The sequence below is a fragment of the Carassius auratus genome, chromosome 21 (genome assembly GCF_003368295.1).
Source record: "Carassius auratus strain Wakin chromosome 21, ASM336829v1, whole genome shotgun sequence".
In the NCBI taxonomy this organism is placed as follows: domain Eukaryota; kingdom Metazoa; phylum Chordata; class Actinopteri; order Cypriniformes; family Cyprinidae; genus Carassius; species Carassius auratus.
Window position 1 is genome coordinate 11,424,051 of NC_039263.1, and position 22,260 is coordinate 11,446,310.

The 22,260-nt window shown below is 36.7% G+C and overlaps 2 protein-coding genes and 1 pseudogene across 3 annotated transcripts; all 3 read right to left on the bottom strand.

The window, feature by feature from the left end:
• Positions 1-691: 691 nt before the first annotated feature.
• Positions 692-1,936, bottom strand: cox8a (cytochrome c oxidase subunit 8A). The gene is made up of 2 exons (XM_026195932.1): positions 1,770-1,936; positions 692-1,073 (listed from the first exon to the last, which is right to left on the bottom strand). Exons 1-2 carry the CDS (start codon positions 1,887-1,889, stop codon positions 969-971), a joined length of 225 nt encoding a protein of 74 aa, XP_026051717.1. The 5' UTR covers positions 1,890-1,936; the 3' UTR covers positions 692-968.
• A 1,987-nt stretch (positions 1,937-3,923) lies between these two features.
• slc22a6l (solute carrier family 22 member 6, like) lies at positions 3,924-12,517 on the bottom strand. Of its 2 annotated transcripts, XM_026195929.1 has the most exons (12): positions 12,341-12,517; positions 12,161-12,195; positions 11,150-11,654; positions 10,282-10,385; positions 10,014-10,168; positions 8,539-8,707; positions 5,842-5,965; positions 5,639-5,754; positions 5,346-5,560; positions 5,024-5,132; positions 4,594-4,797; positions 4,323-4,416 (listed from the first exon to the last, which is right to left on the bottom strand). In XM_026195929.1, exons 3-12 carry the CDS (start codon positions 11,540-11,542, stop codon positions 4,323-4,325), a joined length of 1,683 nt encoding a protein of 560 aa, XP_026051714.1. In that variant the 5' UTR covers positions 11,543-11,654; positions 12,161-12,195; positions 12,341-12,517. The 2 variants fall into 2 exon arrangements, with proteins under 2 accessions (XP_026051713.1, XP_026051714.1); XM_026195928.1 differs by having other exon boundaries at positions 3,924-4,416; positions 12,161-12,515.
• Positions 12,518-16,801: 4,284 nt separating this feature from the next.
• On the bottom strand, positions 16,802-18,235 carry LOC113038487 (glycogen phosphorylase, muscle form-like; annotated as a pseudogene).
• Positions 18,236-22,260: the final 4,025 nt, after the last annotated feature.

Genomic DNA, 22,260 nt, shown 5'->3' on the forward strand with positions numbered 1-22,260 from the left:
TCAGTTTACGCCCATACAAGCTGATGGTACGTATACATTTTGACATAATTGTTAATAATTAAGAATAACTTTTTTTCACTAACCGGGCAAGTCACCAGTGACAAACTCTCATAGATAATTTTCTAAGCGTCATCTTAAAACAAATTATTATATCTAACTAAAATAAATACATCTAACCATTAAATTATTCTCAAATATTTCTGAAACAACGCTAAAGTGTTATATTTGTATGTGTATATGAGAAATACTATTCAAAATGTTATAGATTTTAATAAAATGCTAATTATATAAAGATGCCATGTGACACTGTTCAGTTAATGGGATGCTTTCCAAATTATATGTTGATCTGAATCATGTGTATTAAAAGGAGACAATTAAATGCAACTTTTTATCAGACCAAATATATTATTAAGTACAAGATTCTATCAATAATCTTATATTTGACGTACAAGCCTTTCCGAGTTACTGTTTAAAGTTAACACTTAAAATGCTAAACCTATTATTTCACACTCATATGTGTAACTATTTAGCCTTTATTTAAAAAAATAATAATTGAATGGTATGATGCATTTATTTTTGTGTGATATGTTTTAAGATGACACCTAAGGTGCCTTGCCTCATATAACAAGCTACTGAAAAGCAAAAAATTTTTTCCAGTATAGTCAAAAAAAGTAATAGAAAAGACAAAGAATTTAAGATTTAAATAATGGTTTATTTCAACGGTAACAGCTCCAGGTTAGGAGAACTGAATCACCCATGATTACGTTATCATCACACAGTTGGTAAGAGGGAGCAAACAGCTCAGTGTAAAGAGTGTCTGGAGGACAGTAAATGGTCACACGGAGAGGTAGCAGGGTGGCTCAAAGGGGGAAGGATGATTAGGTAAGCTGGAGGTCTGTGAGATGGTGGTCCCGACATGGTAAAAGCAATAAAACCAGACAAACTGCGTTCAGTCCATGACAAGTGGATCACTCAGCAGCATCCTTCTTTTTGTAGTTTTCCAGGTTGGCCAGAACCCATCCAGATGGTCCCAGGATGGTAAGAGAAAACATGGTCAGACCAACTATTGTCTCCTGTGAAAACAGACACAAGAACCAGAGAGCTGTTAGAGATGCAGATGCTAAAAAACGGTTAATTTAACCGTTCATGGCAACATAGAGGTGCTTTAATATTCTGCCATTACCCCACAGTCTCTTATGATATAAATACAAGCTAATCAGTGCCTGGGGGTGGGGCATGAACCGAAATATTGAGGATATACAGTAGATTATTGTTGTTGCGATATTGTATTATTGACAGACCGGTTATTTCTGCGGCATAAATAATGAACTATTTTTCTTAGCGGAAGCTTATTTGTGATGCCTGGTTTCTTAAATAGCTCAAACATAAACAGAATGACCTTTAAAACAAATATTACACAAATTTTTCTTACTTTTTATATTAGAATTGAAAATAACTTCAAAATCGAGATTCAGTTCCCCATCTATCGCCTGTCGAAACACCACGACCCTCTTCTATATATAACTTGAGCCGCGATCGGCCGAGAAGGGTTTAGCTAACGTTTCAGTCCTTAAGTCAAAAACGAATTCGAAAGTACAAAAGTGATCTATTCGTAGTCAACACCTGGATTAGAACTATACTCAAACTAAACGGACTTGTATGGCTGTGTTTCCGTTTATCACAGTGAGTCTAAAGGTGAATGCCAAGGAGATCATGGTCTGCCCTTCACGAGCTGCAGAGGAAACGAGCAGCGCTCTACAGATACTCACAACGGGCCCGAATGCATCTTTGGCGGGGCGCGTGGTGATGTTGGCTCGCTGGGGGATGGCTGATCCCCGCAGAACCGGGGCGGCGCGGACACGAGCAATTCCCCGCAGAAGTCCAGACATCTTGATCCTCTGAAAACGAATGTGTAATGAACAGGAAGATGTAAAGGACACCGGAATGTGCGTCAAGACTGGAGCAAGTGCTCATGGGTAATATCCGCATGCTCGTGGGAGTTGTAGTTTTTTTTGCGCGTAAATAATTTTTAGTTAGTCTGTTAAAAATAAACAATCTTGCACCGACACCAGGTATACGTTAAGATTATTAATTCCATTCGTGTAGTTATGTAACAGTGACACTGTCTTTTCGTCATGATATAGTTAAATGGTCACTGAACAATCTTTTGCCTCTTTCATAATCTGGCTTCATAAACCCAATGAGCTATAGTGACATGTGCCAGCTGACGCAAAAGAGCAAGTAATTCATTCAGATCCTTGTCTGCTATTAAAATATATTTATTTTTAAACTATTAAGGAGTAAGGTAAATGCCATCACTCAAAATTCACAGGACGTGGGGAATATTTTTGTTAATTCTTTCAGTTGCTTCATGCATACCTGTGTCAACCTTTTAATGTTATAATTGTCCTCGTTTTCACAGTTTTCAGGTCTGGTTATCAAGTTTTCCGTTTCAGTTTTTTTTTTAAATTATTATTATTATTATTATTATACATTTCCAACATTGGGGGAAAAAGTTTATTTTACACACATAGACCCTTAGTGGTCTTATTCATCCAATTAGTTATAAGTTGCCACATAAGGAGTCTATAACTAAATGTTATAGTCCATTTAAAAATATTTTATTTATGAAGCACAAAACAATAAATAGGTGAAAAAAGTAAAATATATCAAACTATTGTTTTTGCCAAAAGATTGTATTTTTATGACAGTGTAGATGTGACAGAGAAGTGAAGATTTACAATCCATATTTTTAATCATGAATTTTTTTTCTTTCTTTTCTGAGGACTCAGTTCAGTTTTTCAAATCCATTTTCATTATTATTGACACTTGTATCCCAGTATTAGTGTCCCCTTCTTTACTCAAGACAAAAGCTTTTATAAATCTGTAAAAGAAGGCCCTTTTTCACATTTCTGGGGTAGAAATATAATTTTTGCATTCCCATTTGCAAAAAATACACAGCAGTTTCAACTGTTTTTTTAAAAGCAAAAAAAAAAAAAAAATAGAATAAAATTTATTATCTCTTCGTCAGCCTTTATTACATTTACATTTATTCAGTTTGCAGACACTTTTACCCAGAGCGACTTACAATTGGGGGATACATAAAGAAATTATTAGAAATATGCTCTTGCATAATTGTTTACTAATTCAGTGCCATGGGAACTAAAACAAAGTATAGCATTAGAAATGTTTATTTATTTTAATGAAAACTTTATGATGGTAATAGCTATGGAAATATCATCACCGTCTGTTCTATAATGGAATATTTGTTAGAATGATAGAATTTATGAAAAAAAAAACCTAAAGAAATCTAATGAAAATTTAATGAAATTAGTCCTGATTTAAACATTTAATTTACTGAAATCAGGATGCAACCACTGCTAGAAAAAAAAAAGAAAAACATGTATTACTGAGATATAGCCCTTATGACAAACTAACTTGCGTTTCACACATTTATTTACTGACTTCTTAATACTTAAATACAAAATAACAATTTAATCTGCTTTTGCAAGTTTATGTAATCAACCATCACGTGTCAACAAGCTAATGACAGTGACATGTACCGTACTTGTTTTACCTAATAACAGATATTTGTTCGTACTTTGGATGCATTTTACAGCTTATAGGTATTTTAACAAACAAACCACAGTCTTTTACGGACCCACTTTATATTAAGTGGCCTTAACTACTATTTTATTACATTTTAAATAATTTAGTACAATGTACTTATTGTGTACATACATGTTTTTACCATGTACTTATATTAAAAAAAACGACATGTAATTACATCTGTATTTAATTTCTGTAATTACATTTATAATTACACTGTTGACCCATACTTTACACCTTAACCCACCCTTAAACTTACCCATACCTCCAACCCTCTTCCTAACCTTACCCCTATCCCACCTCAATAGCAGCAAAAGTGTTTTACAATACAATATGAACACAATAAGTACATTGTACTTATTATGTAAGTACATAGTAGTTAAGGCCACCTAATATAAAGTGGGACCTCTTTTACAATCAATTCTTGTTCTCTGTTTCTTTATTTCTTTACATAATTCATGTAATAAACAAACAAATAAATCCACAAACATATATACAGTATATAAAACAGTAAAATATTTCTAAAGAGCAAAAAGCTCAATCCAAGGCACTATTTCCCTCACTTTGTAAAAGTAAATAATATTTTTAACATGAATTAGTCAGAAAAACAAGAAGGTACTGTACACCATTTATCAAAAAGTTAAGGTTCTCTTCTGTATGACAATGATCATCTCTGTTTGTGTGTTCCAGTAATGTTTTAGATGCTGACCATCTCAGACAGACTCTTTCAGGAGGACACAGCTGGGATCCTTCATTTCCAAATCCTCTTTTTCAGGTAATCTTTTGGGTTTTTTCCATGCAAAACCTCTGTAATAAGTGAAAGAGTCGAAAATCATGTTATGGCTACCCATTTACACATGACGCTCTGCTCATGTAACTTACACTTTAACTTCTGATGCAACATTCTCTTGCGCCATAAGGTGCATCATGTCTTGTGGATCGCATTCAACTAGCACAAAACTTTAATTTGAATTGATTGATTACCTGTCATCCACATCCTGGATGGTATCAGGCAAAGGTTGTGCAAGGGTTTCTGGGAGAAAGAAGGCAAAGATCCCACTGAGAATGGGAGCTCCTCCGTAGATAAAGCCAGGCAGCCATGGAAAATCCTCCCCAAGAAGCAGCACCATGGGGGCCACCATCGCTCCAAACCGAGCCATCATGGACACCCATCCCATTCCGTTTTGACTGAGAGGACACAGAAGAAAATTCCACAAGTTGACATCACTTATTCTGAAATTCTTATTTTTCTTTATCCTCTTAAATCCATTTAAATTATTTCTTTATTTAAGAGTATAACTACCCCACACCCCCGATGTCCAAGACATGGTTTCGACCTTGTGGACAAGAGTGATTAAACTGAATCGTAGGTAACTGTTGTTGTTTTAGGATGATGCTGACACTAGTTAATTACCGGATGACTGTGGGATACAGCTCTCCAGAGTACAGGTAACAGCAGTTGAAGGACGCAGCCAGGCAGCCCTTCCCTATCACTGCCAGACTGGTGCGTAACAGTTGCAGGTCTGCACAGGCACAGAAGCAAGAGCCACTTAACCACAGTGTACACGATCAGCCATGTGAAATACCAGGGTTTCGATTTATGTGATGCTGAAGGACAGATTAACCTCCAGATCTCACTGGAATAACAGCTATTGAAAACGAACGACCCCACGTGACAATGAGACTGCAGTTTTATTATCACCCTGCACTATTGCCATCGAGGCTCAAATTCTCACCATAAGGCACCAGGAGATTAATGAGTATCATTACGCCAGCCAGCACAAGAGCTCCGCACTGAGATGGTCTTCGTCCTAACATGCTCATGGATATCGTAACCAGGATTTTGGCTGGTATATCCACCGCTCCGAAGATGATCTGGATCAGGTAAATGCTGACCCCAAATTTCTGCAGATCCATGGAGAGGCCATAGTAGGCGAAGCTGGTTGAGAACCTAAGATGTTACAGTACAAAGTTAAGTTTTTAAATGCTGGTTGGTTAGTGATTGAAATGCTAGGATTGAGTGACTGACCAGACTGCGCTGAGGCATACTGTGATGGTTCTCATTGAGGATGTGCGCAGCAGGTCTAGAGCGCTGTAAGACCCCTTTGAACAGGCCATCTCCTTCTTCATGGACTCTTGCAACATCTGCATGCACAACCACAACAGAATAAGCTTTCGGAATGACCCCGGCGAGGCCGACATTTATATGGCATGCAGTACATAATGTAATACCTCAATGTTGATTTTGTCAGCTTCTGCATGCCGTCCATTTATGCGAGCCACCGCTTTGAGGTTTTTTACTGCCTTCTCTGATTTCTTGGTCAGGACGAGCCACCGAGCAGACTCTAAGAACCACCTGCAGAAGATAATAATGAGACTAGAATCCACTGCATCAGATTCCATACTTATGTGACCCTGCACCATAAAAAGAAGTCATAACGGTTGAAAGCTGAATAAATAGAAAAAATAAGATTTGCATTGATGTGTGGTTTGTTAGGATAGGACAATATTTTGCAGAGATAAAACTATTAGAAAATCCGGAATCTGAGGGTGCAAAAAGAATCCAAATACTGAGAAAATCGCATTTAAAGTTGTCCAAATTAAGTTCTAAGCAATGCATAACTACTAATCAAAAATTAAGTTTTGATATGTTTACAGTAGGAAATTTATGAAATATCTTATGTTTATTTTATGTTAAATTTATGAAGTCCAGGGTCACATATATGCCAAATATACCCATATTTTCAAGTGGATGACTTCAAACAAGGAGTTTTTAATAACCATTTTTTTATATATAGGCATAATGTGTTGAGGATTGCTTAGTGCAAATTGTCATTTGGTTTACAATAGTTATTTAAACTTAAATAATGAATAACTATTGTTTATAATATAATATGAATGTATTTTATTACTAAAATAGCAATAAATATATATTTTATTATTATTTCAGTTATTTGCTACATAATACATAAGTATTTTTTTTTTTTAAAGATTAAACCCTAATATGCATTACCGTTCAAATGTTTGGGGTTAATACAAAGGTTTTTATATATATATATATATATATATATATATATATATATATATATATATATATATATATACACACCGGCGGCGCCAGGGGGGGTCTTGGGGGGTCTCAAGACCCTGCCAAAAAATGCCTTGACCCCCCATTTGACCCCCCAGCCTCTTCCTGATTAAAAAATATATATATTCGGGATAAAGATCCAAAAATGTTTCTCTTCAAACTACGCAGAACAATAATAAATAATAATTATTTCGACATTTATTCATACACTGAACCGAGAACCGTTTCTGTCGGACGCGTCCGATTCGAGATCCGATGAGCTGATGATACTGCGCATGCGTGATTCAGCGTGAAGCAGACTGACACAGAGCGCATCTGAACCGAACTGATTCTTTTGGTGATTGATTCTGAACTGATTCTGTGCTAATGTTATAAGCGCGGGTAAACCAAAGGCTTGAATGAAGGGCAATCATCGCCAATGACGGCATTACATCGAGCGCAAAAGAACCGGTGAACCATTTTTTTTTCAGCTGGTTTATTTGATCGAATTGTCCGAAAGAACCGGTTCACTTGAGCACCTGCTCCTTTGCCCCTTAAGTGCCCTTTTGTCAAAGCAAAATTTCCTCAATTTTTTTTTGTAATAACATACACTTTGTGAATGCCTGCCCACGCCCAATCATAATATTAGTACAATTTATTAATAATAATTTAGCCGTAAATAAAATGACCAACATGATGACCGTTCACCTGACTACGACCTCATCCAACCGGGAAGATTCCTCATGCTGCACGCGCATTTTTTAATTGCTAGAGGATATTTTCAACATCGTGGCAGCTGGTAAGTGGTGTTTCATTCTCAGCGAAGTGATTTTGGTGTTTATTTACTTATTATTATTTGCAAGAACGATGTGATGTGAGAACATGCAGATACGTTGTTTATATTGCTGTGTGTAGCCTGTAGTGTAGAAGTAACGCTAGCGTGCTGTTTGAGGGAGAAAAGTTTCACAGGCATCGAGGGGTCTGGTCTTTTTTATGTTATTTGAATAAACTTTTCTCATTCTCTGAATAATCATTATAAAAATAAAAACAATTCAGAAATGAATTAAAATATAATTATATTTTAAATGTGATGCAAATATTTTTTCTACAATAGCAACAGTGTTTACAACAGCAAGACCACTTTAGCCTGTAAACTCAATAATATCTATCTGGAAATAAATGTAAAAATATCAATGTCAATAAAAATGCATAATATACCTGACATGAAAGTGCAGTGTGAAGGATATGAATAACAAATGTAGCCTGTCATTTGTTTACATTGCGAAGGTGTTTTTGTCGTTTAGTAGCAGAAATATGCAGTTATTAGCCATGTCCACTGTATTTTTTGTTGGTTTTCATGAGACCCCCCTTGAAAAGACCAGGACCCCCCATTGCCCCCCCAATCAAAATTGTCTGGAGCCGCCACTGTATATATATATATATATATATATATATATATTTATATATAATATTTTTAGTCAGTAAAGACTGAAAAAAATTCTGAAAAAAAGGTATCGGTTTCCACAAACATACACAAATCTTTTCAACCTTGATAAAAATAATAAAAAAATCGTTTCTTGAGCACAATATAGGCATATTTAAATGATTTCCGAGGCATCAGGGAAAAAATAATTACAATTTGAAAAATAAAATAAAAATTATTATAGCCTAATATTACACAACATTTCTGTTTTTACTATATCTTAGACGAGAGAGGTAAATTATTGAATCTTACCAACCCAAAGTTTTTAATTGCAGCGTATTTATGTACCCCAAAAGTAGTAGCAAATAGCCTACTGGCAGCACTTGTAATGTACTTGACATATTTTAAAAGTGGAAACAGACGTGAGCAGGAGACGCACCATGAGTAGAGGAAGGACACATAGAAAGGCAGAGAGACGGCCAGTGTGAGCCAGCGCCAGTCTCTGATGCAGTACGCCATGGCTGCCAGGATCAGCTGGCCTGTGGTGTAGCAGTAGCCCGTTCCTGTGCCCACCACCGTCCGCACACGTGTGGGGATCCATTCCACAACTGAGGAGTAGAAACAATGACACTTCATGCCACAATGTCAGTCAAATGCAAGGTTTTTTTTTTCTCTACACACCGAATAGGTGACAAGTAACAACCTCTAATTTACAGCTTTTATTCACTTCAGTGTTGCTGAGTCCGCGGTTTTCTTGCGGAATTGGACTACTTAAAGGGATAATTCACCCAAAAATGAAAATTTGATGTTAATCTGCTTACCCCCAGGGCATCCAAGATGTAGGTGATTCTTCAGTAAAACACAAACGAAGATTTTTAACTCCAACTGTTGCGGTCTATCAGTCATATAATATAAGTGAATGGGAATCCTGGTTTGAGAGTAAAAGACATACACAAACAAAACCAAATTTAACGCTGCAGCTCGTGACGATACATTGAAGTGTAAATACACAAATCGATCAGTCTTTTCAAGAAACTGCACAGAATTTATATTGTTTACCTCTGATTCACCGCAATGTCCGAACTGTCCTGAGCGCATTTGCGCCATCGTCTTCAGCCAGTGCATGACGCGTTGTCTTCTTATTCTTGGTTTACGGCTGATCGCAGACTTATAAGTGCATTACCGCCATCTATCTCTCAAATGGACCATTAAAAATATCTATAATCTCAATAAGGAGTGTCAATGGTCCATCTGAGAGATAGGTGGCAGTAATGCACTTATAAGTCTGTGATCAGCCGTAAAGCAAGAAGACGTGTCAAGCACCAGCTGTTGAGAATGTGCCCAGGTCAGTTAGGACATTGCGTGAATCAGAGGTTAAAAAAACCAACAACAACAAAAAAGAATACTGTTCAGTTTCTTGCACCGATGATTGTTTAGTGTCTTCACACATCAATGTATCACCACAAGCCGCAGTGTTTAATTTGGCTTTGTTTGTGTATGTTTTTTTTTTTTTTTAACTCCCAAAGCTGATTCCCATCCACTTCCATTATATGACTGACAGACCGCAACGGTTTGAATTAAAAATCTTCGTTTGTGTTCTACTGAAGAAACAAAGTCACCTACATCTTGAATGTCCTGGGGGTACGTAGGTAAACATCCAATTTTTATTTATAGGTGACCTATCCTTTTAACACTTGCCACAGGTTGTTTTTCATGTCCGTGGGTTGAAGCGACACCAGTAACGCAATATTTAGCCCCTGAGATGCTAATCTTACCCGGGTGGGGGGGCCTGCCAACAAAATTTTTTTCTTTTTCTTTTTTTTTTACCCCTGGAAACGTGATTGGGCTAGTTTTAAGTAGCAATTGGATGGGTTTTATTGGGAAAATCTGTCAACCCTGATTCATTGTACTCACTTAGAGAGAAGGAGTTGAGCAACAAACCAGACAGGGCCATGCCACAGCAAACGCGAAATATGCAAAACATGGTCAAGGAGGTGGAGAATGCAACACATGTTCCTCCAACCGCCATCATCAGGTTTGAGATCAACAATAAAACACGCCGGCCAAACCTGCATCAGAAGATGGACATTTTACCTCATTTCTGGGTCAGAAGGTGTAATAGAAAAGTGTTTATAATGATAATGTTGTTGCTGTCATATTTAGTAGTAAAAGCTGTCACAACCTGTCAGAAAGTCCCCCAAAAATCACTGCTCCCACAAGGACACCTCCCATATAGGTAGTTTGACTCATTTGCTTTAGAGCACGCTGATCACAAACCAAATCCCACTAAAGAGAAAAAACATTTGATTAAAATCACACACGATAAACAGTTTGACTGTGTTTTGTTTGCATGTAGCATTGTGGACGGACAAAAAAAAAAATGTATAGTGGAAAAATTAAAAATGCTCCAGTCCTCACATGAAGAAAAGTTAATTGAAAGGGTCGAGGAACTAAAAATTGTTGCATCACTGTGGAAAATCCCTTCTGGAACCTTTATTTTTAAGAGTGCATTGTATATAATGTTCTTTGCAGGTTGAAAATGTTCTTTAGATTGTTAAAATCCTGCTGAAAAAAATTTAATTCAAGTTTATTAGTATAGTGCTTTTTACGATACAAATCATTGCAAAGCATCTTTACAGAAAATTAAGTTTCTACAATATTTAGTAGTAGTTTATCAGTGGTGACTGTCAGTTTATGTGCATATGGCAGAAATAAATAATAAAAAAAGAAAGAAAAGAAAGCTAAAACCAGTCTATGGCTGAATGGAAGCCATAGAAGCGTAAAAGCCTGACCAGACCAACATTTCTAGCTAATGAAGTGGTCAAAAACACTCTAAAACCTGCCTGATAAACCAGCTGTGACCAGACTGGAAGACTTTAGGCTACCTTAGACCAATTTCTTCAGCATGGGCACAACGAAACTTGTTTCTTTGAAGAACTTAAAAGACAAAGATTATTTTGGGAACCCCAAGTATTTACATTCAGAAGTTGCATCTAAAAAAAAAATAATTAAATTATTGCATTAATGATGCTAGACCTTTTACCACTTACCTCAGTAATGATAGTTGAACTCATTTCGGTCACATTGTAGTACCATCCATCCTCACAACTCTGCATCTCTATCTCCTCCACACCCTCTTCCCATAGGCTTTCTGAACTGTTGCTGCTGAGAAGCTGCCATTGAGGATGTGTGTAGCGTCTGCAGCGTTCCGGTTTGCCGTTTGTGCCCAAGGGCACAGTGGCCCGCAGCATGTCCCCAGCACTCATGGAGGATATTGAAATGTTTGCGTGGGGGGCGCAGTGGTGCGGTGGCACTGCTGCCACAAAATTCTGCAGCAGGTTATGGCTGGCCATCATCAGGATGGGCATAGCCAACAGGGTGACATGCAGGATCTGGAAGCGCCCTGTGCTGCCAACCTGCTCCAGCAGGTCAGAAAAAGCCATGGCTCAGAAGTCGACAACAACAGGAAATTCCACAGGTATCACAATTCACGTGGTGAACAGAGTTTATAACCCAACGCTCTGCCTTGAGGTGCACGTCAGTTGTAAAATGTATCTGTGGAAACATAAAGATAAGGTATGAAAAAAATCCTGATTAAAAAAACAAAAACAATTATATGCATATGCATGAATTAAAATAAAATTATATTGCAATCCCAAAACAATTATATTCCAACATAACATTTAAATATACTCATTCAACAGATGTGCTTATCCAAATGATTTAAAGCACTAGTGTATCAGATATATATATTTCTCGAATTATCAAATGCAAATATATTTTGATTTGAGAAAAAAATTTGAATTCTCAAAGGTTGTTTTAAAAGAAAGTACTATTTCAATATTTCTACTTCCAAATGTCATAATGCAATGCATTACTTGCTGTTTCTTTGCAATTAATTAGTAAATACTACCACTTTCTAAATGAAAATTGTTTATGCATTAATTCTTTAGTGTGTCAATGCATAAGCATATTACCTTAAATGCAATTAAAATTAAATGTAAAAAATAAATAAAAAAAGAAAAGATACACATATAAGCATTAAAAAAAAACATGCGCACCTGTTGTAGCTTGAAGGATGTCCTAGATTCTCTCCCTAAATCAATAGGAGAGGTAAAAAGAGAAACTGTTATGCTTTGTTGAATAATCTGCTCTGAAAATCCTCAGACTTTCAGGTGGATATGCACTACAGGTCTGCACTGGATTAGAAGCTCCACTTTTAAACAGCTTGAAGCACAAACCTTTCCATGGAGCCCAGGAAGAGCTGCCTCAGCTCGACTGAAGTTACTGTGCTCCCTCTGGAATCCCTTGGCTAACCTCTGTGCTCGTACCTGCGGTGTCCTGAAGCTGGTCCAGCGTCCGGGCCAGTGGGGTGTTACTGTGAGGAACAGAGCTCAACTCAGAGTAGGTGAGTGTGTGTGAGTTTATGTCTCATTGTAGATGTGAAAGGGGAGGGGATTATAGTTAAATTAATGATTTTAAGGCATAATTGCGGACTCTCTGCTTAGCTGTTGAGTGGGACAAAGGCAGAACGTTTTGTTTACCAATTAAGAGTGGGACAGAACAGATAACACAAAGTAGAAAAGTAACCAAAGATGTTTAGCCCTAGACAGGTTCCTGTAAATCTTCAGTTTCTCAAAGTTCAACCTTTAACCTCATAAACACATACATCTATAGGTTATACTTGTTAAATCTACTGTAAGTACATAAATCACACATCTAAAAACAGTATCATATCAATATAAGTTTTATTGTGATGTCATTGTGTGTAATCAGGATTTTTCAGCATTTTATACTTATATTTTATACTAAGTTTTTGAGCTTTTATGACCCCCTTGTGATGAACCTCCTTTCTAAATGTTCATGTATACAGACCCATTTTGATAAGACAACATCATCAATAAAATAATTAGCTTTTATTTGTCATCATATTAATGCTAAATCATGCTAAATAAGTTTTCGGAATATTATCTGGTAGATTTGTTTAAATGTAAAAAAATAAAAATCTGAAAACTTGTCACGTGATGCTTATATTTAAATATTTTAAATTAGAAAACATTTTTTATTGTAATAATATTTCACAATATTAAAATTATTACTGTATTATTTATCAAATAAACGCAGTCTTGCTGAGCATAAGAAACCTTCAAACCCAAACTTTTGAACCGTAATAGCAGTAATGTTTAATAATTACAGGGAATAAATCTATAATTGTATTTATAGATATTTCTTATTATATTTCATTTTAAATATATATTTTTTTAATTTTAAAATTTTTTACACTTACCACTTACACATGTCCTGTCCCATACCATTGCAGTCGCTGGGGGACACCGTTTCAAAAACCTTTATATTAAACAATGTGTTCCATAATGGTACTGTAGCTGCCCCAAAGATTATTGATGTGTAAGAATGTATGATAAAACCCATCAATATACTGTTTAAATTTAAGATAAATATTTTACTCTGAGGTTGCATAGTCATCCTGCATCATCACAGTTTTTGCTGAATAAGGCTGACAGAGAAGTCACCAGTTGAACATTGATTGAGTTAGTTGAAGTTATTCACTGTTAATGTAATGAACTCTACCTTTGCTAACTTGAGGGGAACAGACTAGCCACATTTGCACAGAATGTTGTTAGAGTGTAGCAACAGACGTCTGCAATAAATCAATGACTCCCATTCTGCAGTGTGAACAGAAAGTCAGGACTGTTTATCTTCAAATCGCTCCAGTGAAGAGCAATGCCAGTTGCCAGAGCAAATAACCGAGCGTAGACAATCTCATGAAACACATTGTGACAGATTGAGCCTGTTTCTTGCATCCCACTGCCAGTTTGTGAGATGACCTCAAGTTTGAAAGTGCAAGGTGGGATTTAACATTTCTCACGCAATTGAGGCAGAGTACCCAAGCTCTACACACTGCTGGTTAGCCATTATAAAACTGCATGTCATATTTGTTGGCAGCGTACAGCACAACCGACCCCTGATTTAAAACACTGTATGCATGTGTGTGAGAGTGCATGCATGAATTGGTTAACGAGTTTGTTACATAACACTTCTTATTCTTCACAAACTAGTGAGAAATAAGAGAGCAAAGTGGTTTATTAGTAGTTTATTACATAATTGCATTGTTCTTTAACAAAAACATTTGGAAAAGGCCTTGTATTTGGGATAGTTTGGTTATGATGATTAATAACAGCTGATGAGACTCTTAAGTGCATGTTTTTTGTGACTTTTATACATTACACAGTCCAAAAACCTGTTACAAAGTACAAGCAGCAACCACAAATTCACCCTTACATGTGAGCAATGCTTACAGTCTCGCTTTAAAAGCAACCGTGACCCCCTACACCAACCATTTTGCACACATTACTGACAATCTTGTCATTTTAAGCGTGTTCCTAATCCTTTAAGAACTAGAAGCCAAATGCAACCGTGTTTGAGATTGGATTTAATTGGATTTCTTTTCCAAATATGCAGTGCTTAAACAGTTCAGAGAGGGGAAAACACTCTACTGAATGTCAAAATCCATATATTACATCAAAAACCTTCTGGGAAGTGATGTTTCCTTATCTGATTCTGAATATGCGATTGCTAATGTTTCCCAAAAGCATAGTAAGACTATGAAGATTGTAGAGACCACTGGTGCCAATAGTTTCTGTGGGAAAAGCAGCCCTGGTTTTTGCTGAATAATGCTGATATAGATGTTACCTGTTGAACGTTGAAGTTATTGATTGTTTGTGAAGTGAACGAGGCAGAACATTAAAGATTGAAGATTGACAGACTGCATTCGGGTTGCCATAGTTATAGCAAGACTGGTTTCTTGATGAGAGAACATCTAGTGTTGTTCGAACATACGGGTTGCTCTTGGTTCAAGATGGGCAGGTGGAGGTTTATTTTGGGTCGTCAGGTGCAGCAAGCTTCTCCAGAGTGGGCTCTACACCCCAGAGTACTTGGAGATGGTGTTGTCGCTGGAGAACTTGCCTGATCCGGTGACGTAGAGGATCACCTCCTTGGTCCATTCCTTAGCTTTCTGTCAATGCAAAGAGAATTCCAAATAATCGTGATCAAAGTTCTTAATTTTGGGCAATGAAACAGATTGTACTCCGCTAATACAAAACACTGACTTTCTCGTGGCATTTGATATAGTCTTTATAGTCGGCAAACACCTTGAACCTGTGCAGTAAGAAACATATTATTCACATACATATATTTTAAGAAGCTTTTAATTTGGAGTAAATGGACTCAATGCATTAAACCCATACAATCAGACTTTTATTGAACAGCAAATGGTCTGTAAGCTCCTTTAAAAGTTTTACTTAGAGTTATAATTAGCTATCCATGTCATGTATTATATTATTGGTGTTAAAATACTATATACATATATATAAATGGTTCGCAGGGTTGATTCCTTACATATCTGGTAACAATTTTGTATGCATATTAATTATTAATGTCATTACTGTCATATTACTGTTAAAATAATTCCTATTGTGGTCCATGTACAGTATGTGTTTTCCATGTTCAGTTGGAAAAATAATGGTGCCTATTACTATGTATTTGTGGTAATGTTTCCCTTTTTGTTTTTTTTAGATTTACTTTTTGCCATTTTTGCCTTTATTATGATAGGACAGATACAGAACTGACAGAAAGTGAAGTGGGAGAGAGAACAGAGGCGGGATCAGGGAAAGGTCCTGGCGTCGGGATTTGAACTTGGGACGTCCGTAGCGCAACGGCGCTGTATGTCGGCACCCTGCCCACAAATCTCTCAGTGCTGACTGGCACTGGGATTCTTGTTCTTGATTCTCTACCTATCGTTGTGCATCAGCATGTTAAGCAATATCCTTGACGAGGTCTGGCTGTTTTGGGCTGAAGAAACCTCTTGCAATCTGGTCAATGGCCTGCTTCAGCTCTGGAATATGAGTGTAGTTCTCGGATGCGTGGTATCTGCTAGCCAGAAGGAGGTCATGTCATAAACTGTACAAACATTGTGTGAGTGGTTATTATTTCTGTAAATTCTACCAAAAGCACATTTTAAAAATTAGTATTTAATTAGTATTTTTCAAGTGAAGCAATTATGAGCCATTGAATCATTCATACAAGCCACTTTTTCATCATTTTAATAATAAAATTAGTGTTTTAAACATATTTTAAATACATAAATTAAAATATTTAACAATTCATTTAAATTAATTAAGCAATTTTAAATCAACTGCAGCAATTAATATTTTGTCACATTATTTTGATTACCGGTAGTTGTTTAGAGAATCATGTTTTCTATTTGAGACACACACACAAAAAAAAAAAAAAAAATGTGACTCTCAATTTGTCCAGTACCGTGCAGCTCTTAACTTAAAGATTATAAAAATGGCGAAGACACTTCCAAATACTAAAACTTCAACATAAGTTCAAATAAAATAAAAACATATAAATATATAAAATATTTAAAAATATAAATATTCTAAATATTAATATAACTATAAAATCTCAATGTGTCTCAGTGATACTAAAATAACATTGGTAGTAAAGCCTATTTTTATAAAAACTTAAATTATACAATTAAAAATAAAACAAATAAAATTACTTGAACATTTAAAATGTTTTGCATATGTTGTAATTTGGCACCTTTTTCAGCAAGGGTGACTCTGTAGTTCTCCAGGAAAATGACTTTGAGTCGGTTGCCCACTAAAGGGTCATTGTTGATTTTCATTCATATTTCATGCTTGTTTTCTCTTCACTCCGGGCTAAAAGTGATTCTGAAATCCAAAACTGATTAAAAATTCTCCTCCGAGTAGACATCCCTGATTAACAGTGATAGTGAGAAGGGACACAAAGGAATGAAAGTTCAGGAGCTAATCACAGTTGTAGAAGTTGATAATGTGCAGACAGTCGAGCAGCTGCCTCTTATATTCATGGATTCTCTTCACCTGAATGTCAAACATTGAGTTGGGGTTGATCCTTGCTTTGTAGTGCTTTTCCAGGTGCACAGCGAATTTCATTTTGTTCTCCTAGAAGAGGTGAGAACTTGAATTGTATATCAATTTTAAATTCCAAACCTACTGGGCCATTCATATGTGCCACATATCCTTTCTTTTCTAACCTGTTCAACTTTTGCGATATCTTGAATAAAAGCCTCATCATCAACAAAATCACAGAGCTTTTTCAGTTGATCCAGGTCGCTTGATGAAGTCTTCTCCGATTCTCTAACAGTTGAGCAACCAAATAATTCAGAGCAGGAATAAGGCTATCACACCATGACATTGTACATTATATAAAACTACATTTAGTGCACACACAGTTCTGCTGACAGTCTGCGATTCTGTCACAGTTATGTTAACAAGCAACAAAAGAAGTTATGAATGACTGCACCAACCTCTGCAATGACCTCAGCCAGACCAGGGTTGCACATCACCAACCAACGGCGAGGGGTGATGCCATTGGTTTTGTTCTGGAACTTGTGTGGGTCCATCTCATAGAAGTCTTTGAATCTATTTAGTAAATGAATAGGAATAATTATTAACTCATCCTGCTCATGTCATTCAAAACCAGTAGAAGTCAATTATTCACTGAGAATGACTGGGACCGGGTGATTGAGTCATTAGGAACAATTCAGCAACCGATCGTTCAGTCCGTTTTGTGTAAACAGAACGATTTGTTCACTGGTTCAGTTCAGTTCACTAACTTAATGATCTGAATCTGATGACTTGAATTTCAGTCTGTTGAGGAATTAGGTGTGAAATGGCATGTACAGTGGGAATGCATGGAAAGATATCGGACTAACATGGTGTGTTTGAATACGGTAGCTTTGAGGATGTCCGAGTGGATTCGTGCCACACTGTTGACTGCATGAGAGCCGACGATGCACAGATGAGCCATGTTGACTCTCTTCTGTCCACCCTCCTCAATGAGAGACATGCGGCGTAAGCAGTCCATATGACCAGGGGAAAGAGAGGACACACACTACAACAACAAACAGAATGGGTTCTGTATATGACACACTCACAAAACACACTTTTTGCAGATACGGCATGATCTGTCGGAAAACATTGATCATTTAGAAACCGTTGTGCCTCTTCATTTCTTTCTTCTTTTTTGGAAGCTGTGACCATTTTTTCTGGATTATTTTATGAATAAAAAGTTAAAAAAGAACAGCACTTATTCAAAATTAAAATCTTTTCTAACAATACTAGTCTTTACTGTCACTTTTTGTCCATTTAATACATCGCTGCTGAATAAAAGTATTCATTACTTTAAAAAAATTACTGACTCCAAACTTTTAAAAGTTAGTGTATATTGTACCAAGATTTCCATTATGAATAAATGCATTTGTGTGTGTGTACAAAACAAACACACATTTGTTTTTGTGAAAAGTGGGGACATCCCATAGGCGTAATGGTTTTTGTACTGTACAAACTGTATATTCTATCGCCATTCACCAACCCTACACCTAACCCTAACCCTCACAGGAAACTTTTGCATTTTTACTTTCTCAAAAAAAAAAACTAATTCTGTATGATTTATAAGTGTTTTGAAAAATGGGGACATGGGCTATTAAGTCACCCTCTCCTTGTAATACCTGTGTCATACCCATGTCATTGTACATAGTTGTGTCCTGATATGCAATAAAAACAAAAGCACACACACACACACACACACACACACACATATATATATATATATATATATATATAAAATCCTGAAAAAAGAGTTACAGGTTCCAAAAAACATGAATCAGCACAACTGTTTCCAACATTAATAATAATAAAGCAGCATATTGGAGTTATTTCTGAAGGATCATGTGACACTGAAGACTGGAGTATAGGATACTTTTGGATGGCTATTAAAGAAACATGCTTTTGCCTGCATCAAATCAGCCAAATCTTGACCCCAATTTTCTGTGGAAAAATGTGTTCTAGTTTTGTGCTCCATTAAAGCTGGACCTCCAGATGGCAGCGATTGATTTCATAGGTGATCTCAAGGTGCTGTGGTAGCAAGGTCTGGAAGAGGTCAATAGGCCAGCGCTCCAGAGCCTCAGGCAGCACAGTGTGATTGGTGTAGGCGCAGGTCTTGATACAAATGTCCCATGCCTGCAGAGAGTGAGGAAATCAACACAGTTTGGCTTACAACTTATCCAGGAGACTTCATTTTTTATTGAAGGAATAGTTCACCCCAAAATGAAAATCAGTCCTCATTTACTTACCCTTATGTTGTTCCAAACCTCTATGAATGTCTTTGTTGAACATTAAAGAAGACATTATGAAGAATGCAGATGATGGCCCCCATTGACTTCAATAGTATTTTTCACCCACTTTGGAAGTCAACAGTTTTGTTCTTCAAAGTTTTGCAATATATCTACTTTTGTGTTCAACTTAAGAAAGAAACTTCTACAGGTTTGGAACAATATGAGGGTAAAGGATGGGAAAATTTGAATTTTTGGGGTGAACTATTCCTTTTAAGACTGATGGCTGAGGGTTTGGAATTCATGGCAGCTTTCATTGGCCAAGGCCCGTCCATGAGGATGTTTGAAAGACTCGTCAAACAACCAATCACAGTTCATTTAGTTCAGCTTCACATTTCGGGGTGTGGGAATGTTGCCGCGAACTTTACATTTTTCACATACTTTTGAAACTCCAGTGTTTAGTTGATAAGCGTTTGTTTTCACAGTTGTAAACACTACAGCTTTCTTCTTTCGTGAGGGGGTTTGGCGTCATGAAATCATTTCTCCCGGAAATCCTGTAAAATTCAACCAGTCTCAGGACGACTTTGACACTCCTGAAAAGTGTTTCCACTTTTGTGTCCCATAAGCATCAGACGTGTAGCCAACGGTCCGTGGTCATGACGTCTGAGGCTGAGACTATGCTGTATATAACTAAATGAAGGAATGATTAATTTATAATGTTTACAGTAAAAATGCCAGACCTTATCCCATAGTGGTTTCTCTTCATCAACCAGCACTCTCATCAGCTCCGGGATAGCTAAGGCAGGGTGAGTGTCATTCAGCTGAATGGCCACCTGAAAGCAGCCAAACAAAAACAGAGAGTAATGTCAAAGAGCAGAGCAGTGACACCTACATCCTTCAACTTCAAGACAAACATCTTTCAGTGAGACTTTAGAAGATACTTAGATATGCCAACCTTGTCAGGCAGAGTGCTGAAGTCCGTGCACACGATATCCCTGGAGCCGAACTTGGAGAGTCGCAGCCACTACAAAGTACTCCTGCTTCAATCTGAGCTCCTTACCCTCAAACAACTACAAGAAGACAGGGACCGAAAGCTTCAGGCAGGTATGTAAAAACCATATGATGAACTTAAAGGAGTAGATGAGATATTTTTGACTGCTTTGCTTTTTTGATGTGTCTTTTTTTACAGCTTGAAAGCCTAAGTTCTCATAGTTGTAGAAAACTTGGTATAGTATTGGGTAAAGTCATTTGTTTATATTACTAAAGTTGTTATATTACCACAGCAACTATAAAATTACCACATCAGATTAATTCAAGTACTTAACTGTTGTATGGTTCAAAAACACTATAGCATTTACTGAATGTAGACACCGACATTAGCTGCGGAAGACATCTTGATACCATACCATCTTGAATGTTTAAGCTGGTCAAGGTGCAGTCACATTGCAAACTTTTTCAGGCAAAAAGGTGCCCTCACATTGGATTCTTGTGGTAGCTTGTTTCCATCATTGAATAAAAAATTTAAAAGGCAATTGTCACTTTTTGTCTTGCAATTCTGACTTTTTTCTCTGAACTGCATGGTTCTCTGAACATTGCAATTGTGAGGCATAAAGTAATATAAATTCCCAATTCCATATTACAAAGCTTTTTTGAGTTTACATCTTGTAATTCTGACTAAATGACACAAAACTGTGAATTATAAAGCCAGAATTCTGAGATATAAACTTGCAATTTTAAGAAAAGTATTGTTTCCTCAGAGCTGGACTTTAATAATTCACAACTGCGAGTGAATTTCAAACAGTTCTGAGTTTATATCATGCAGTTCTGTGGAAAAAGGTCAGAATTGTGAGATGTAAACTCGACAGTACTAATAAGCAATGCTTATGGAATCCTCTGGATGAAAACAAGGCACAGCTCATTTTGGTTCTACATCAAAACTCTGGCTCCTGCGTCAGTAGCAACACACACATGCATTGTACTCTACTGAACTGAGAAGACATTGTTGAATAAAATCTTTATTTTGTTTTCTGTGTGCAAAAAAAAAAAAAGTATTCTCGTAGCTTCATAGAATTACGGTTGAACCACTGATGTCACACAGATTATTTTAACAATTTCCTTTCTACCTTTCTGGGCCTTGAACGTGTCAGTTGCGTTGCTGTCTATGGAAAGTCAGAAAGTTCTGGGATTTCATCAAAAATATCTTTAATTTGTGTTCCAAAGATGAACAGAGGTCTTACTCATTTGGAACGACATGACAGAATTTAACTATCCCTTTAAATTAAAATAGATATTATTTTGATTTAATCAAGTCAGACTATTAAAAGTAATTATACTACCTGCCAGCTACTAGATAATTTCTGGTTGAAGATACCAAACTCATAGCGATCCCATAACCGTAGGCAGCCAGGCCAAGAGAAGCCATAGAGTCCAGGAAGCAAGCTAACAAAAACAGAGAGAGACAAAGGCTGAGTGCATCTTTTCAGAAGCAGTTTTTTCATGCATTTGAAAAGTTCCAAAGTGTTGAAATTTTCAAGAACAGGCTGTTCCGATATTTTCAGACTTTCTTTTGCAAAGCTCGCAAAATCCCTTCTGAAGATGATGAAGGAACCCCTTCCAATCCTGAGGACAGATTACTAACCAGCAAGACGACCCAGTCCAGCATCTTCCTCCATCTCCTGCAGCTCCTCAATATCCAGACCCAGCTGAAGAACAATGTATGTGATAAAAAACAATTGTTTCAAACAATCACCTAAAACATTACACTGGCTTCATTGTGTAGTCTTATCTGATACATGGCTTCATCACAAGCTTTCTCCAGTGTCAGGTTCACCGTAGTGTTCTGCCAGGTACGGCCCTAACTCCACGGAGAGGTAGTAAACACACTAATAGACACAAGAAAGATAATACAGAATAAGTCTTTCTTTATTCATTATTTATTAACACATATAAAAAATACAGCAACACTGTTTACATAATGGTTAT